Source organism: Ipomoea triloba, chromosome 15, assembly GCF_003576645.1.
Source record: "Ipomoea triloba cultivar NCNSP0323 chromosome 15, ASM357664v1".
NCBI lineage: Eukaryota > Viridiplantae > Streptophyta > Magnoliopsida > Solanales > Convolvulaceae > Ipomoea > Ipomoea triloba.
This window is the reverse complement of record NC_044930.1, coordinates 26,317,920-26,337,276: the sequence shown is the minus strand read 5'-3', so window position 1 is coordinate 26,337,276 and position 19,357 is coordinate 26,317,920. Positions and strand designations below refer to the sequence as shown.

Genomic DNA, 19,357 nt, shown 5'->3' with positions numbered 1-19,357 from the left:
TCTTCCGACCAGAGGTTAAACCTAACCGGTCCGAAACCATTTATTGTATTACCGCACTTATCGAATTGATCAATAAAAATAAACACTATTTCGATATTGATATTTCAGAGTATTTATATTATCAATGAGCATTTAATACACAAATTATGTACTTTAAACCAGAGTCCACAAAATAATTTGTCCTAATCGAAACCTCAATGGAATAAATTTCATTTAAAAAAAAAAGAAGTCCCAAATGTTATAGTAATTGTATAACTGCCCCCCAAAAGTGTTGCAGAAACCTCACTCAAAAGCCAACCCAATCCCTACATTTCTATCCATCCATCTCTGCTCTAAACCCAACCCACCATGGCTGCCTCTGCAACCTCTCTCTCCGCCTTCTCTTCTCTCTCCCTCCGCAACCACCCGCCCACGCCCCTCCGCTCTCACCCCACCGCTCCCTTTTTCCTACTCACCCCCAAACCCTCCACCTTTGCTCTCTTCTTCCCCGCCAACACCTCTAAACCCACGCCCATCAAGGCCGGCTCTTCCGACATTGACACCACTTTCTTCGACAACGTAGACCCGGATCAAGTTTTCACCTTTGACCCTCCAGCCCGCCCGGAAGGCTATGTTCCGCCGCCCTACTTCGATGAAGCCCCGGAGGAATCCGAGGAGGACATTGCCCGGGCCTATGAGGAGCTCTACGGGCCCGCGTACAGTGGGGAGAGCTTGCTGGGAAATGATTTGTATGTTATGGACTCTAAGGTGAAGAAGACGATTGGGTTTGGGTCGGGGGCCAAGAAAGAGAAGCCCAAAGATGGGTTTGATGAGAGAGTGGTGCAGGTGAGGCGTGTGACCAAGGTGGTTAAGGGTGGGAAACAACTGCATTTCAGAGCTGTTGTGGTGGTGGGTGATAAGAAGGGTCAAGTTGGGGTGGGGGTTGGCAAGGCTAAAGAAGTTATTGCTGCTGTTCAGAAGTCTGCTTTGAATGCTAGGAGGAATATCATCACTGTGCCTATGACTAAATATTCCACCTTCCCTCACAGGTAATTCTAGTGTCTGTTTGTTTTGTGAGCTTAGCTGCCATTAATTTTTGATTAAATGTGTTTGGATTTAGTTCATTTGAAATTTGAATGAGAATGGTAGTTTTTGCCTTATTGATTGCTGGTGATTGAGTTATAATCTGTTGAAAAGTGTGACACTTGGGGATGAGAAGAATCTTGATGCTTGAACAAGCTTTAGAAATGCCTAATATAAACAAGTTACAATGTTTACAATGTAGCATCCGATAATTACTTTCTGAATCTACTGAAGCACAAAGAGTCAATCCTGCCCCACTGGGGCTCGAACCCATGACCTCTCATTTAGTAGACTCACTTCGTGCTACTTGACCACAAGTTCATTGGCTTATAATCTGTTGAGAAGTGTGAAACTTGGGGATGAGAAGAATTTTGGGTTGTGTTGCCTTGATGATAAAAGTTCTTATTCTGGAACTAAGCATGCTGTTGTGTAGATTATTGGGTTGCGGATTTGAATCTTGATGCTTGAACAAGCTTTAGAAATGCCTAATATAAACCAAGACTTGAGAAAGAAAATTTGAAACACAAATTAAAATGGCTTCTCAGACCTCAATTGGTGTCCCCTATTAGTGAGTAAACAAGCACTACTAAAGTACTAACTGAAATTGTGGTGTAACCAGCTTGGTTGGCGTGAGTGACCTTGCACTCTTGTCCCTTAAGAGAGGTTGGGAGGTTGGGAGTTCGAACCCACTATCGTATGGAAAAATCAATCTTGCTAGCACTTTGCCCCTTCATTGGGCTAGTCTGAGTATATGGTACGCGCATAAATGTGCCTCCTATAGATAGGGTCTGTTCAGGACCCCTCGTGGTCTAACCAAATAAAACTGATGTTGTGGTGTCTATCTGTGTATTCACTCAGTTTGAAGTTTGAGATAATGCTGGAGTTGACTTAGTGGTTTGGTTCTCAGTGCATTCTGTTTGGGGCATACAACCTATGATTCTTTGTATTTTATTTCCTTTTGTTGCTCTCATAATGACTGAACTTGTAGTGATTGTGGCACTGTGAATTCATAGCCCTCCTTTGCCATGACTTGTAGTAGATTGAAGTCCATTTGCTTGTTAATGCGGTTCTTTGAGAATTTTATCCGATGACACATTACTTGCTAGGTTTTATAATGTTGAAGGAAATTGATAGTAGGACTTTTAAAGTAGGCCTTGACCGCCTCGTGCCCTAGCTACTACCGACCCATAAATGTGCTTGACCAAATTTGATGGAGTGTGGATTATTGCTATGATTTCTTAGGGAGGGAGGGGGGAAGATGCTTGCATAATGAAGATACGTAAATAATTGCCAAGGGAATTTCCTGTTTCAATTTATCCACAATTTAGGTTATAATCCAATTTTTATGATTTATGAATAACTAATTGACAGAGCTGAAGCAAAGTATGGAGCGGCAAAGGTGATGCTTAGACCTGCTTCTCCAGGTAGCGGTGTGATTGCTGGCGGTGCCGTAAGGGTTGTTTTAGAATTGGCAGGACTTCAGAATGCTTTGGGAAAACAGCTCGGGAGTAACAATGCACTGAACAATGCAAGAGCCACCGTGGAAGCAATTCTGCAAATGCGACAATTCAGAGAGGTTGCAGAGGAGCGCGGCATTCCAATGGAAGAACTGTGGAAATAGAGTTTTCTACAACCTTCGTTTAAAAATTAAAAAAAAAAAATTATCATGGTCTTTGTAGAAATCGTTTTGTAAACACTGATCATTGCAATTATAGTACTATTTTTTGAGTTCTGCATTGATATGTAAATTAATGGTTGAACAAGAAACTCATAACTTGATTCTATGATCATGACTTGGAACCTCAGAGGCAACAAGCAAAGAAAATGGTAAGAATTCCACTCTGATGCTTGAAACTTGAAAGGTAAGGTTATTGATATAATCAAATTATTGCCTTAGTGTTTATTCTTAAAGAGGCTGTGAATTATATGTTCTATTTTTTTTTTTCTCTCTTTCTAGGCTGCTGACCACCTGAGCATCAGTTTCAAGGATCACCCTCTGCCACCCTTTTCGTTTAATCCAGCTCAAAACTTCCCTGGCACTCATAGCTTCCGCTTCACGAACTGTAAATAGCCCCTCAGAATTCCCTCATCATCTCTAATCACTCAACCAAAACCCATACGCCTATGTGTATAATCCATGGCAACATCAATATTAACCTTAAGAAATCCATGGGAGGAGGGCACCATCTTCCAGACTGACGTTGTAGCTTAGGGTTTAGGATTTGTGGCCTAGCATTGCATTATACAGACTTCCAAATGTTAACAAACAACATCGCATGTTGCACCACAGTGTTAGGATTCTTGCATTGACTATTCCATACCATCAAATTTCTATTTTTCCAAATAGCCCAGCAGACCACGAGAACCTTCTCAAGCATTTCTCTAGTCAAAGAACTCAACATATCACCAATCCAAGCTGGGATAGAATTAGCAAAACCAAGACCCCGATCATCATTTATCACAATCCAAAATGCATGAGCAAATCTACAATTTGCAAAGATATGAATTGCAGTCTCATCCTCCATTCCACACAAAGGGCACACAAGATCACATTCCACCTATTTAATAATTAAAGCATCTTTTGTAGGGAGCCTTAGAGTACACAACGTCCAGAAAAAAACACTTTTATCTTCAGAGGAATATTCAATTTCCACAATCCCGTCCATTCGAAACCCCTCTCACTCACCCAAGTTCCCTTTGCAACCCTATAATAAGCACTTTTAGCGATATACAAACCATGTTCCCCTAATGGGGGGACACCTAAGACTCGGGACCTAATACTCAGAAGGGGGGACGAGCTCAAAATACCGATTATAGCCAGGAGTCGGCTTATCATGCGCTTTGTTCATGGTGAGTCGGACGGTCATGGACAACCGACTCATGAGGAAGAATACGAGGCCAAGGAAGTCGGGGAAAGAGGGTGGTTCGACCGATCTTAGAGCTGAGGCCATAAGGCTGCGCGAGGAATGTGGTTTAGGAAGTTTCCTAAAGGCGGCGGTTTAGGAGGTTTCCTAAAGCGGTGGAAGATAGGCCCGGATTTGGTGCGAGAGATATGGAAAGGATATCAAACTAGTTTAGGAAGGTAGCCCAAATCTAATAATGAAAGAAATCTTAAAGCATTTATAGTAGTTTAGGCCTTAGGGTTTCCAAAGAGGGAAAATCCCTCCTAATAACCTGTAAAAAAAAGTGGTGTAAAGCCTTGAGAAATGTTAAGCCATTCAGAATACGAAAGAGCTTAAACGCTGCTCAAATTTCGTACCAAACACTTAGCAATTTTTCGATAGTGTTGGCCTGCCGATCGACCATCCGTGGTTGATAAAACCAACATCCCCTTCCCCAATACAAGGAATCCATGATAGGCAAAGGGAGAATAGGAAGACTCAAAATAAGATGAGAATCCCTTTGACAAAAAAGGTCTCTCACCAAGTCAGAATCTCATTGATTATTACCAGTACATTAAAGAGATCTAACAAAAGGTTTGTTCAAATAACTAGGTTCCGAAGTAGAGACATACACATTTTGACAATTCGAAAGCCAATGATCACCTCACAGCCTCACCTTTTCTCCATCCCCTATTCTTCACCTAGACCCCTCACGCAACAACCCTTGTGATTCTCGAATACTTGTCCACATAAACGATGGATTCAATCCCGAGCTTGCTTCTAGGAAAGAACAATTTGGAAAATAGAAATTTTTAAAAATTCTAGTCACCAAGGCTTCTAGATCAGTTAAGAATTTCCACCCCTACTTACTTAGCATCGCCATAGTATGAAACCCCATCCTTCCATACTTCTTTGGTCGGCACAAGTCGACCTAAGTAATCCAACCAATCCCTGCACTCCCTCATCCCTCACACCCCCACTAAAAAAATTCATGAGATTTTCTATCTCATCACACAAACCTTTTGACATCAAAAACACATTCATAGCATATTTTGGGATACTCTGAAGAACAATTTTTAATAACACTTCACGACCTGCTCTAGATAAGAAACGATTCTCCCAATGCAGAACCATAGCTCTCACTTTTTTCCGAACAAAATCTAGAATCTCTTTCTTTCTCCGTCCCACACACCCCGACAACCTTAGATATTTCCCTTTGACAATCCTAGATATTTCCCTCTAGCATATTGTTCGTGGAACTCTAAAGTTTCACAAATAGCCTATCTATCCTTTTTATTAACATTTTTCTCAAAATCTATAACTGTCTTGTCAAGATTAACTTGTTGCCCATTGACATGCCCATATTCAATTAAAATAGATAGATAGATATCCTATGTTTTTGAAATCCATTCTGTTTTTTTTTTTTTTTTTTTGTTTTTTGAAAGCTTTTGAAATCCATTCTAGAGCTGTCATATTCAAGCTTTATAATAATACCGATACTGTTAACGTTGCTGGATCTAAATCGGCTTACTTGATCTAGTTGATCTTTCCCTTTGAATGCAATAAAATATTAAAAAGAAAAAAAGAAACTCTAGAAGTAGTAGTCTAGTCTACTAACAAAATAAAAATAAACTAATAAAAGAATATTAAAAAGAAAAGAAAAAATAAAAAGGGACAGATGTGAGATCCCCGTAAGGACACGCCGCTGTCGATGTTCATCTCTCACTCTTCCCCATCTCTCTTCCCAACACTTAATTTATATAAAAAAAAAAAAAAAAAAACAGAACAGATCTCAACGACCTCTTTCCTTTATCTAGTCCCCACCTTAAAAACCGACCATTAGATTCAACCTCCAAACCAATTCTTCCTCTTTCTCTCTCTATATATCTCTCTCTTCCTATATAGACACACACTCTCTCTCTCTATATCACTTGCACTTGTTCTGTATCTATAGACTATATCCCCCGTTCAAAGTTTAAACCCCCTTCAGCTTAAAACCCTAGGGTTCTTAGGATTTACCGTAAAACCGCTTTTCCGACCCGCATTTTGTTGCTTCTGATCTTGGAGGAGGTGATGGTTGAGAATCATGATGGAGGGCAGTAACGTAATTTCCAACACTGGCTGCTTGGACAATGGGATTTCCAGTGACGCCAAGCCTCCCAACCCCCTCGCCGGCGGCTACCGCCACAGCTTGAGCTCCGCACGCGCCGCCGCCGCCGCCGCTTTGGCTCCCTGTACTAACAAATCCCTCATTCGCCACCCTTCTTTGGTAAATTCTCCTATTTTTCAACCGTTTACCATTCCAAAGCTCCTATCTTTTTAATGCCAATTGTTTGCTTTGCTCTGTTATCTTTTTTAGTTTGTTATTATTTTCCTTGGAATTAAGATCTGAGCTCTTAGTTTAGCTAATTAGTTGTATCTTGGACTTAATTTAGGAAAAGGGCGTTTTTTTTTGGTTGAGATTTAAAGCTGTCTGTTCTTTAAGATTGAAATTTTTTGGCATTACTATTTTGAAATTTTTGCTTGTCTTCTTCTTGAGGTTGTTCGGTAGTTAGAACTTAGAATCTTGTTTAGAGTGAACTGGGAGAGCTTTTGGAGATAAAGAGGTTCATTGATCTATATGTTTGCTTACTGTAAAAGAGCTTTAAAGTTAATCACTTCAATCTGTAATCTTAGGAGGCTAGCTGGTTATTCTTCACTTCATTCAATAAGGCACATTGCTTAATATCATAACTCATAAGATTTGCCCCCGGGCATAGCTCAGTGGTGGCCAGCAAATGCCCGGGTTTGAACCCTGCAAGGGGTAAGATCCTGGGAAATAAGCAAGCACTCAGATCACTATGCCACTAAGACGCATCCCACGATTTACCTCCTCTCGCACCCGAGGGCCGGGGCCTTAGGTTTGGGGTTCAAACGTATTACTCATAAGATTCACTTTAGTGTCTCTCTAGAAATTGGATAGAAATAATGGTAATGCTCCTCCTTTTCTCTCTCTCTCCCCAAACAAGGTTTACAGTTTACTCTCTTAGCCCATAGTTTGTCTTGGCATTGCCTATAATTTATATTGAAGTTGCGATTGACTTTGCAGATGAAAACCAAGCCATCGGATGTTTCTATTGAACCAAAATCAGCCATAGATGGTCCTGTGGTTGATTTCATTCCTGTACTGCGCTCAGGTGCTTGGGCTGACGTTGGATCTCGCTCAAGCATGGAGGATGTGTACGTGTGTGCTGACAATTTTTTGCAGGACTATAGATTCGGGAATTCCACCGAAGGGCCCAATGCCTTCTATGGGGTAAATTACTTTCCCTGCCTTGCACTTGTTGGCCTCTTGAGTAGCCTTATTCTAAAATCTAAACCTTGTTTTAATTATTTGAAGTATTATACTAAACACGTTTAACAACATACGGAGTATTATATGTTAATTATCCCCCAATTTCCCAAAACAAAAATCTGAAATAATTGAGTATTAATAGGCTGCAACCAAGAATCAGAAGTTTGGGTAAAAGGAATGGAAGGAAAAATCTAATCATTGAACCACATACATTTCAGGGGTTCTGAGGTGTGTGTGTGTATACACACACACTAATATTCAAGCGCATTGGTGTAGTAACTTGTGTGCATTTATGAAGGGGTTCACGGGAAGAGGTGGTCTCATTTGATTATTATTCTATATGTGTGTGTGTGTGTGTGTGTGTGTGTGTATGTATATATGCATAGAGCAGTAGATCTTTACAGCCTAAATAGGTAAATAAAAAGAGGTCGATGACTTTATTGAAGAGAAGGAATTGATGAAATACTGGAGAAAGATGCAGAAGGCAGAAATCAGCGTTTTGTGTAAAGATATAGTAGTTCTAAATTATTTAATGATGATGTAATACTTGATCTTGTTTTACTTGTTTATAGTACAATGTAAAGATAATTATACATTGAAAGGGAAGGTTGATTAACATTCGAAAGTTGTGTAAGTTGCGTGTTTGTGTGAAACTGTTTACACCAGGAATCTGGACTTCTAAATTTGATCGAGAACGTATAGGGTTATTTCCAGTGGCATGTATGCTGCCTCACAAATGTTTCTGGATACCATGAATTTTCAGGTTTTTGACGGTCATGGAGGAAAGCACGCAGCTGACTTTGCATGCTCCCATCTACCGAGGTTTATTGCTGATGATGAAGATTTTCCGAGGGAGATCGAGAGAGCTGTTTCTTCCGCATTTCTGCAAACGGACACCGCTCTTGCTGAAGCCTGCACTTTGGATGATGACCTTGCTTCTGGCACCACAGCTTTGGCAGCTCTTGTTGTTGGAAGGTTAATTTTTTTTTTTTTTTTTTTTTTTGAAAGTGTTGGAAGGTTAATTAATTAGTTATTATTTTGCATTCCTTCAAAATGAAATGAATTATTAGGTGATTCATTATGTTCAGTGTATCGTATCTGAGTTTGCTTACGTTTCTGTTGTTCTGAACGTGAACTCAGTTCTTTGGTCGTGGCGAATGCTGGCGATTGTAGAGCCGTTCTCTGCCGCCGAGGCAAAGCTATTGAGATGTCTAGAGATCACAAACCGGTGTGCTTAAGGGAAAGAAAACGCATAGAAGCTTCGGGAGGGTATGTGTACGACGGCTACCTGAATGGACAACTCAACCTGTCTCGAGCATTAGGCGACTGGCACATGGAAGGGATGAAATCCCAAGACGGTGGGCCCCTCACTGCGGAGCCCGAGTTCATAAGCACCAAATTGACAGAAGAGGATGAGTTCCTCATCATAGGGTGCGACGGGATCTGGGACGTCTTCATGAGCCAAAACGCGGTGGACTTTGCTCGTCGAAGGCTTCAGGAGCACAACAATCCGGAGATGTGCAGCAAAGATCTCGTCCATGAGGCGCTGAAGAGGAAAAGCAGCGATAATCTGTCAGTCGTGGTGGTCTGTTTCCAGTCACATCCTCCGCCCAATTTGGTCGCCCCTCGGGGGAGAGTTCACCGGAGCATCTCGGCCGAAGGGTTGAAGGAGTTACAGAGCTTCTTGGACAATTTGAAAGTTTAAACATGGTGAGAGACTTAGCTTGGTCCATTTTTCCCTGTGTTTTTTTTTTCTTTTTCTTTTTCTTTTTCGTTATAACTATTTTGTAATTTGGTAGAGATCCTAGGGGAGAGAGATCAACTGTACAACTGTAACATATGCGGCATTCAGACGTTTTTGCTACGTTAACCTTATTTTTAGCTTCTTAGACATCTTATTCTATGTTTTACAACATTCTTAACATCATGGGTGATAGACATTTGCTGGTGTTTTCCTTGACTTATGAACATACGGAGTATCTTTTTGTTTCAGTCCAGCTTTTAATTAGTCTTAATTTTTTAAGAAAATGGTGTTAAATATGTCATAGAATTTATAACTTTTGTGTATTTGGACCCTAATTGAACTTTAAATTGAGATATTTTATGGATTATTTTTTCATATTATGAAATTTGAGTTGAAAACATGTCCTAATTGCTTGCTTGAAATTAATATAAAGCCATGAGATATTCTGACCAGGTGGTAGGAGACATTTTAAATTCATACTATACTTAATTAATCCTTATTTGCACTGAAAGATTGATTTTTTCATATAAAAGAGAGACAAAAGTGCACAGTCAATCTTGTCAATTAAATTACGTCAATTGTATTTGAACCCTAATTGTGATGTTTTATGATTTTTATTTTTTATTTTTATATAACTTGGCTTGAAAACAGGCCCAAGTAAATTTAACACTTTTTGGTCGTCAATTGGGCCCTAATTGTGATGTTTTATGATTTTTATTTTTTATTTTTATATAACTTGGCTTAAAAACAGGCCCAAGTAAATTTAACACTTTTTGGTCGTCACTTGGGCCGGTTGCTTGGGGTAAAAAATAAAACAAAATTTCGCCGTCTGTGGGGATCGAACCCACGACCACGTGGTTAAAAGCCACGCGCTCTACCACTGAGCTAAGACGGCTAAACATTTATATTTTTGTTACGCATTTATTTATAATTAATCCGTTTTGTGACATGAAAAATCAAATTTTCACGTGGCAATAGATAAGCTTCATAATTGTTTTTTTTTTTTTTTTTTTTCCCTCCAAGACGTGCAAGCAACAGTTGAAAGTTGGTGTGCAGTGTTGAAATTGCTAACCTTTCAAACGGGTCAAATAATTGAAAAACCAAAATTAGTACAAGTTTGAAGATCCCAACATCCCTTTTGTTTTTATTTCTTCTCCTATTTTTGTCTTATTTTCTACGTTATATTTAGTCCACAACATCATGTTTTTCATGCCTTAATTGCATGTTACGATGTTGTTTAACGAGAATAATCTCATTACTAGTTAATTAAAATTTACATAAAGAAGTAAACCTTGTATAATTTGAATGATAACGTATTAGGATTACCATTATATTGGCTTTTTTATACTAATCAAAAGGCTTACAAGCCTCGCTCTTTGCTGGTGTTGTTGACACTGTGGCAAAAAAATTTATGAATATTTTTGCTCTATGTTTTCTCCCATGTGCAAGAAAATTTCACTTGCTTCCACTAATACCGATGTAATCGAGTTAATATTCATTTTTTATTTAAAACTTAAAATTTAAATTTCAAATTCAAATCCACTTCATATATTGTAGAGTCAAGTGTAAATTTTACAAATTCAATATATGAGTAATGTATTTAATGATTACAATTACTTACTAACTTATTCTTTTTTTTTTTTTTGTCAGAAGTGTTTTCGGGTCTCTCTTCTTTCGTTTAACGGTCCGAATCTACCCGACTAATCTTTGTTTGCTCTAAGTGACATAGAAGCTAGCCAAGGAGAATTGTCACTTGTGGGAATCGAACCCGAGTTAATCCTTGTTATTATTTATAAAACTCTCAAATGAATACTCATGGACGGAAAGAATCTTCTTCTATTACACACTGCACAGCAAGTTAGGAAAGAAAATTGTCTTTCTCTACTAAAGGTTAAAGCCCAAACAAGTATCTTCTTCATACAAACAAGGAGGACCACCAATGGAATTGGCTTCTTCTCTCAACTAACGTAAACTGACCAATGACTTAGCCAAATTATGAGCTATAGTTGACGTTAACAACAAATTTTTCAAAATTCTTAAATTAAATTCACCGTAGTTCACGCATGCAAATCCTCTCTTTCTATCTGTTTGAAAGGGGATGAAAATAGAGGTTTTAGATCTGTAAAATTATAAAATCATTGCACCTCAATCTCGAAGGTCCTTACAGTTTCTGTTTGAAAGATTTGATGAAGGAAGTAAACTCAACGATTTAAATGTTTTCAAGGAAGTATACTTGTATCTTAGTGTCCACAACAAAATCAGTTCTATATCGTTTCTGATGTAACAAATACATGTATTGTGCTCGTTTGCAACCGGTCACGGGTAGTTGTAGGTAAGGTTAGACGTTTCCAAGATTAGGTAATATATTTTTGAAAGTCATGAAAAAGGTCTCCCCTCAAGCATTTAATGCGCTTTATATAGAAGTATGGAGGGAACACATGACGAGCCGACTACGTGTCCTCCACGCACCAGTCACGATGACGACAATCCAGTTTGTTCCATGTGTCTTGAAATTCCTGACACCGCACAAAGATGATGTGATCATATAATGCGTTCAGGTCGTATTTCTCTTTTAGTAATAAGGTCCCATGTTTCGGAATTCAGAATAACCTTCCCCATCAAATGAGGTGGGGAAAATTATTCCGGGTGGAAAACATGTTCAACTAAACCGAAGAACCCCTTTCTCACCCAGGCCTAGGCCGGGGAAAAGACAAAGCTAGTCGTGTATGCTTAGGAAGTGAATCCAACAATCCCGTGTACAATTACTAAGTGCATAATTAAATATACTAGTAAGGTATAATCTCTATCCATTCCTTTGATAAAAATCAAACCCTACACTTTGTGACTGTCAACAAAGCTGAGCTATTAACCTCTTTAAATATGTAAAATTATAAGTCGTTAATTCTCAATCTACATAAAAAAAAAAAAAAGTAGGATAAAATTTTCATCCACTCCATGGATCCCTTGACTATTGTAGTATTTTCATTATTTTTTTTGGAAAATCATATTTTAGTCTTCAACTTGTAAAAATGTTTCACTTCTAGTTTAAAAATGCTAAAAATACCGTTAAATGCAGTAGGGTAAGATTTAGTGAAACTCTAACGATTCAAACGGTAAGTATTTTAAATATTTAAAACTAAAAATAAAACGTTTACAAATCAAGAATTAAAAATAAAATAAATCAAAATTAAAAACTAAAACTAAAACTAAAAATGTCACTATCATATATCAAAGTCAAATAATACTAAATTTAAAATTAGGTGCCACGTAGGGTCTTAGGGTGCAATTTGCATATATACATGAGTGTATGACCATAACACTTCAAAAATATATATATTGGACAAATTACAGGCCTATATATATGTGTGTGTTTGTGTATCTTTTGGTTCGATATTTTCATAGGAGAGAACCAAGATTGGCAAAAAGCTGAGAGATCAATCAAAGTAAAGAAGGAAAAGAAGAGAATTAATGGCGGCTCTTTCTACCAACTGTTGCCTTCATCATCGTTCCTCCCCACCACCTACTTCTAGCTTGGTACCCACTCCTCCCAAAACTGCACCAATAATAGTATGGTAAGTCTTTTACTGACTCTGTTACAATAAAGTATCTGTTCATATTTTTCCAAACATTTAAATTTGTGACCTCCCATTTGAAGGAGCCACAGTCATCAATCACAAAGTTTTTGGCGTTTCAATACATATCTAATGTAACTATTTTTAATAATATAGTCGTTAACATACAAAACATGCATGCACTTTATATTCTTTTAATAAAAACAAAAAATATGATCTACCCTAAAAACAAAAATTAATGTGCTGCAACTAGTAGTGTCAATAACCTTGTGATCTAGTGGTATACTTTTGCTAAATTCCGTAGTATATATGTTTTAGTGTTTTACTATTTTGCTAGAGGTATAACATAGGTGATATAAATTCTCAAAGTTGCATTTGGTTATTGTGTTTCTCAGGGAACAGAAAGGCAGGCCATGGCAGAATCAATTGGTAATAGGGATGGCATGTGTTATACTCGGCGGCGCAATAGTAGTAGGTGACCAAGAAATTGCCTTCGCCGCCGGAGAAACGCCACAATTAGCCGGAAAACCAATAAAAAACGTTCAAATTAGGTGGAGCGATAAGAGATCATGTCCGCCGTGGCAGGCGAATTCGCTGGAGACGATCGTGCCGGAGAACCTCCCGAGGCCGTCGAGCCGCCGGAGATGGGAGATCGTCGGTTACTCTTCTCGACCGGCGCCGTCGGTGAAATATGTTAACAAAAATATTAAGCAGTGTTTTTCTTTATAATTAATTGATAAAAATTCTTTTAAAACATGTAATTAATGTATGATTGATTACTAATGATTATGACTTCCGAAAGCTTTTATGTTTTCTTGCTCTTTTATTTTATTTTTGCATGTTGTAGTACACAATCAGGTTACAAAAAATCCAACGTAGTACATGTAGTACAAAAAGATCTTGGAAGAACACTTTATTTGTGGGACCATCTATAATGTTCAATTGTTTATACACTGTTTTTTTACAAACTTTATGTCTATGGTGTATATAGGTAGCTCAGTAAGTTTTAAGTGATATATTATAGATAAAGACAGAGAATCAAAATTTAAAAGTCGTCATGTGAGACCGTGAGAATTATACTTAATGTGGTGAGTTTTTGTAAGCACTATATATGCATTGATCTTTCAATTTAAATGGCCCTAAGTGAGCAACTCACTATAATTTATTTGTCTATATATCATCTAAAGTGGACAAATTCTTTGTGTGTATCGACATTTTACTTTATCTGCTGAGTCACTGAATTGTCATGATTTACTTCATATCACATGCATGTTCTATTAGATTAGGGCATGAGAGGCGCGCACCCTAATTGGGGATTCTACCTTTGGGGACAAAAGAATAATGAAAATTTGCCTTTTGTGGATAAACTTTATCCATGCCAAATGTTGATTGTATGAGTCATAGCTTAATTGGAAGGCAATTTATATCATGAACAGGTTCCACAGAGCATTATAAACCTTAGATTAAAATGACGATGTACAAAATTCATACTCGTAAGATACAGAATTTCATAACACAAAACTCAAAAAATTACAACACAAGACATATAGCATTATGGACTTTGGATTGAAACGACGATGTACAATATTCATACTCTGTAAGGTACAGAATTTCATAACACAATACACAAAAAATCATAACACAAGACACATACACATGTTATATATATACTTATTTTTCAAATCTGATTTAGGTACATAATTTGTGTCCATATGCACAAATTTCACAACACAAAACACATAAATTCACAACGTAAAACATAATTACTAATTTGTTCCAGGTACAGAATTTCATAATGCAAGATACAAAAAAACATAACACAAAACACATACACATGAACCAAAGTCTACAGTGCAGTGTGAACCCTGGTCGATGGTATAAAGATTGTAATTGGGAATCTAATGTGCTCAAAGTTACAAAATTATAATTTCAAAAGAAATGGACCGTCATTTGGTGATTTAGGCCGGAAACCCATTATATTAAGTACTGGTTGAGCCCAAACCCATTAAAGTTAGTAGCCTAACATCCAACATTTTGCCAATAGCCCAAATGCCCAATATTGGCAAAGCATGCATGTTTCCCATCATTATTGCATGGACTATGCTGTGTGGACCAAAAATAAAAAGGATATTATTTTTGTACTGAAGGTACATTATTTTTGTATTGTAGGTACATAATTTTAGGATACATTATTTTTGTATTGAAGGTACATTATTTGATATATACTATCAAATAATGTACTTACAGTACAAAAATAATGTACTTTTTATTTTTGGTCCACACAACTGTGTGGACAATGGTCCATGCAATAATTTGCCCATGTTTCCACTATTTATATGCAGTACAATGGCATCCATGCATGCATTGACACATACATCAACGTCTTTGGATGAGCTATCATAAATAGGATCTAATCGAGATTAATTTTATTTTGAAGGATGTAAATATCAGTGCATTATGCAGCCCAAAAAAAGAAAAAGGAAAAAAAAAACACTATGCACTCATATCTAAATCTTCCATGCATGTATATTATTGTATCCACATAACACACACGCCATTGAAGTACATATAGATGTTGATATATTAGAGGTGTCAAACAGACATGTTTAGATTAGGTCAACCCAACTCGCTTATTGTTCGGACTATGGACAAGAAATGTTGATTTGACTTAATTCATATTACAGATTGATTTAGCTCGACCATAATCCAAGTCCAATAGCAAATGTGCATCCATATTTAAAACATGCAGATCTTAAAGGTATATGCACGTATAATACTTAACTAAACAACGTAGAATTATATTATAATGGCCAAAAAAATTAATTTTCATCGGTATAATTTGGACTAAGAGCACTAGTAAGAGTCAAATCGATCTTATCCAATTATTTATAAGTTATTTAGTCTTCAACTTCAAGCTAAGGCGATTTTTAATTTTTATTTGCTTTTTTATTTATTTGTCTAATTAATTTAATTCACGTGCATTATTATAAATGTAAGAAATTTGGGGACGGTCCTACCATACATACACAACAACATAGCCACATCAAGCTTGGTAGTGCTTTCTATCTTCCATGAAATGATGAGTACTAATAATAAGCATACTGAACCAACAAACAAATCTCTCCCTATATTTTACTATCAACAAACCGATGCTCCCCCACTACTTCTTACTTTTGATCAACACTAGGAGTTTTATATGGTGAAGTAGGAATATTTTATAGTATAGTGTTGTGATTGTTCACAACAAAAATAATATTATCTGTTTGCATTGTCAAACATTTTGATTTACAGGAAAGTATGCTACTGCTGTTCGAATGTGTGCTCTGGGTGAAATCCGTTGTATGACTCTATCTAGCCAGAAGTAAACCAAGTTAGGTTACTTATAGCTGACCAGTTCAAAGCGAGAAAGTCAATAGATAGTTCCAACAAAAACTTGTGCGTAGAACCATGTGGTTAATTAGGAAACCAATTACTCAACCAACTCGATTGGAGTTGCCAATTTCATTCTTACAAACACTTGATTCTTGTACTTAACGACGCTTGACTGAACTTATTTTCAATTCAATTTTCATAATATTAAATTTGGTATTAGCATATATATATATATTTATATTTATATTTATTTATTTATTTATTTATATATTTAGAAATTACATTAAAAGTACTATTAAACAAAAAAAATCAAATTTAAAAATAATTACAAAAATACTAAAGAGAAAAAAGCAAAGAAAGAAAAAAAAAATTGTTTGACCAATGAATGGTAAACAAAACATGTAGGATAAGACAAAGAGAGTACTAAATAACCAATTTATAAAGTGTTCTTGTGCCTTTTCGGTATCACCTTATTCTTGTTCTTTAACTTGGATTAATTAATTCCCACCTGTTTTAATTAATTTCATCATATAAATATGACATGTTGATCAGTTGATGGATGAGGAAACTTCTGTCTTAAACAAATGATGGCACAATGAGGAAACTTCTAACTTTATCATTAAAACACACTGCAGACACTCATGGCCTAACAGAGATGCATGGTATAATGATTGCAGTGATGCACTATATTTGGAATTGATTAATTGAATATATAATATCCATTTTTTGCAAAACAAGATCTGCAGAAAGGTAATTTTAAAACATCTATCTGCAGGCCAGGGTGAATTCTGTGTGTGTGTGTATATATATACATACATATATACACACATACATACATATATATATATATATATATATATATATATATATATATATAATCTCCATGTTGAGCAGAAACCGATAAATTCAAAGGACAAATCCAGTAATTGGTGGTTAAAGAATTGTTGTGCGAAAGCATGTAAAAGGCTAAATTCAGCACCCTGCCTCTAAAAAATGTGGTGGTATAAGAAAATAAAGTTGTATCGTCTCTATTACAAATTATAGTTTTTGGCGTAATGGTAAGTATTCAGTCTTTAACACTCCAAGATGTTTTCAAAAAAAAAAAAAACAAACACTCCAAGAACTCACCAAATTGGGCACTACACATCTAAGTTAGTGCCTACCTGAAACAAGGATTGCAGATCCATAAAGTTTGGCATTACACAGGCCAGGTTATTTGTAATGATTACTGTCTGGTATAGGCCAGTTAGAGGATATGAGCTAGTATAGCATGTGGTGATAGCAGAAACCAGGCTAAAATGATGACAACAAGAAAGGGCAAAGCCCATCAAATTGGGAATCATCAACAGCAGCTAGGTAGCAATATATGGTGAGATTTTTTTAGCCCTCCAGCCAATATGTATTCACATATATGCTACACTACATGCATAATAAGTGAAGGCTGCCACCAACATGTACTTGTTGTAATGCCCTCAACAGTGCAACAAAGTGTGTGGTAGGGTTGCAAAGAGATTTATGAGCTACAATAACTCTACTCATTTTATTACATGCCGGGTGTTACACATTACTATTGTTTAATAAAAAACACATTACAAAAAGCTAGTTCAGTCCATTAATAAATGAAAAATCTTTAAGTATAAGTATTACTCCATAATCTTTGACATCCGACAGTCTAGTTCTTTCTCACTGGTCCAAAAGACTATCTAATAAGTGGGAAAAAGTCACTCACAATTTCTAACACCGAGTAACCTAGCCCTTTCTCGTTAGTCCAAAACAATAGTTTATTAAGTCGAAAACCTTTTAGTTCGAAGTACAATTCTACAATATCTGGGACTATCAAGGTAAGCATAACTCTTTCCCAACCATCCAATTAAACTACTAGTCTAATAGATGAAAGAGCCCCAAATACAATTCTAATGAGGATAAAAGCTTCTTACCAGCCTTTTCAACTCCATTTCTTTTTAACTTCATGATATATACTTTGATAATCAATTTCTTAATTACTCATTATTCATTTTGAGCGTACAACATATCTATTTCTTCGTCTCACTTAAGAGAATCTAAATCTATTTTAACCTGATCCAAATTATAAATATGTTTTATATATATTTGTACCGCAAAATGATCACTCTAAAACATTAACAAATTAAATAAAAATCAATTAGACTACAAATTGTAGCTAGCTAATATCATGTATGTATATATAGTCTGCATCAATGGTAGTTGAATCAAATGGTATATTCTTGTAGCTGAGATCGAGTTGCAGAAATTCTAAGCTGACAATACTATGATGATTGTACGATGAATAATACAATCCTATCGGATCCAAAGTGGGGATTTCCTGTTAGAGGAGCGCACATCTCAATCACGCCGCCATGATGTTTTGCTGGAAAACTACATATATATTTGATGGTGGTGGTGGTGGTCGCCATGGCAGTAATACATGGATGGTGAGCTAAAACTGGTTGGGTGCTAAGAGTTTTTGTGGTTTGTTGTCGTAGCAAACACAAGCAAAAAGAGACACCAAAAAAAGTCTTTTAAAGAATCCATTGCGATATCTGACTAAAGATATATGCACTCGAATGCCATATATTGCAATGGTGATCCAACCTTTTATGTACCGGCCGTATAGTATGTTAAACACATCCGAAACGTACTCTCATCTTCCCGTCAACTTGCAATCTGGTCTGAGCATATTGTTCTTCTGTCTATTACAACTTATTATCCTTAATATTCTTTGATTTACATAATTAAAAACTCGCAACTACATACTGCTGGAAGGATAATATGGAGATAATCCCGATCGAGTTGGTTAGATTAATGATATAAAAATAGAGTTATTTGATCTAACTCTAGCCTCTGCTCATCTCTCAAGTTAAAATCTTTGGGGGTCATAAGAGACCCTTGGGATCGAGAATTAAACCTTTTGAGAGAAAAGTTAGCATCCTAGGTCACTCAACCTTAAATGATGACCTTGCTAAAAGGAAAAAGTAGATTCAATATGTCTGTTAATTTATGGCTTTATGCTAGGATCTTCACGTGAATAAATATTAAAATAATGCTACAAACTCTTTATGTATTTTCCTACAAATTTTCTCTTCCTGAGATGTTATTATGTGATTGATACTTAAATTTATTTATTAGTTAGAAGTGGATAAATTAATTCATTAGCACCCAATAAATGAAAGACATATCATGATAGAATAGTTTAGAAGTAAAAATCAAGAGGGGAAATGAGCATTTTTTTAATGATTGGAAACCCTCCCTTCTTGAAGGTGATCCATCCTTTCAGACCTTTTGTTTTTTTTTTTGGTGGGAAATCCTTCCACATAACTTCCTTCATGTCAAGATTTCTTTCGGATTATCGATCCTTATTAACCGCCTATTCATG

The 19,357-nt window shown here is 36.6% G+C and overlaps 3 protein-coding genes and 1 non-coding gene across 5 annotated transcripts; 3 read left to right on the top strand and 1 right to left on the bottom strand.

Moving 5' to 3' along the window:
• Nucleotides 1–289: 289 nt before the first annotated feature.
• Nucleotides 290–2,916, top strand: LOC116007539 (30S ribosomal protein S5, chloroplastic). Its single transcript, XM_031248249.1, has 2 exons — nt 290–1,028; nt 2,434–2,916. The coding sequence occupies exons 1-2, from the start codon at nt 349–351 to the stop codon at nt 2,681–2,683; spliced, it is 930 nt and encodes a 309-aa protein (XP_031104109.1). The 5' UTR covers nt 290–348; the 3' UTR covers nt 2,684–2,916.
• A 2,841-nt stretch (nt 2,917–5,757) lies between these two features.
• Nucleotides 5,758–9,246, top strand: LOC116005481 (probable protein phosphatase 2C 22). 2 transcript variants are annotated; one of them, XM_031245684.1, is made up of 5 exons: nt 5,758–6,213; nt 7,033–7,239; nt 8,042–8,253; nt 8,419–8,988; nt 9,078–9,246. In XM_031245684.1, exons 1-4 carry the CDS (start codon nt 6,031–6,033, stop codon nt 8,981–8,983), a joined length of 1,167 nt encoding a protein of 388 aa, XP_031101544.1. In that variant the 5' UTR covers nt 5,758–6,030; the 3' UTR covers nt 8,984–8,988; nt 9,078–9,246. The 2 variants fall into 2 exon arrangements, with proteins under 2 accessions (XP_031101544.1, XP_031101543.1); XM_031245683.1 differs by having other exon boundaries at nt 8,419–9,246.
• A 599-nt stretch (nt 9,247–9,845) lies between these two features.
• TRNAK-UUU lies at nt 9,846–9,917 on the bottom strand. Its single transcript has one exon. It is a non-coding gene; the product is annotated as a tRNA-Lys (tRNA).
• Nucleotides 9,918–12,371: 2,454 nt separating this feature from the next.
• Nucleotides 12,372–13,408, top strand: LOC116006363. Its single transcript, XM_031246701.1, has 2 exons — nt 12,372–12,594; nt 12,990–13,408. The coding sequence occupies exons 1-2, from the start codon at nt 12,491–12,493 to the stop codon at nt 13,321–13,323; spliced, it is 438 nt and encodes a 145-aa protein (XP_031102561.1). The 5' UTR covers nt 12,372–12,490; the 3' UTR covers nt 13,324–13,408.
• Nucleotides 13,409–19,357: the final 5,949 nt, after the last annotated feature.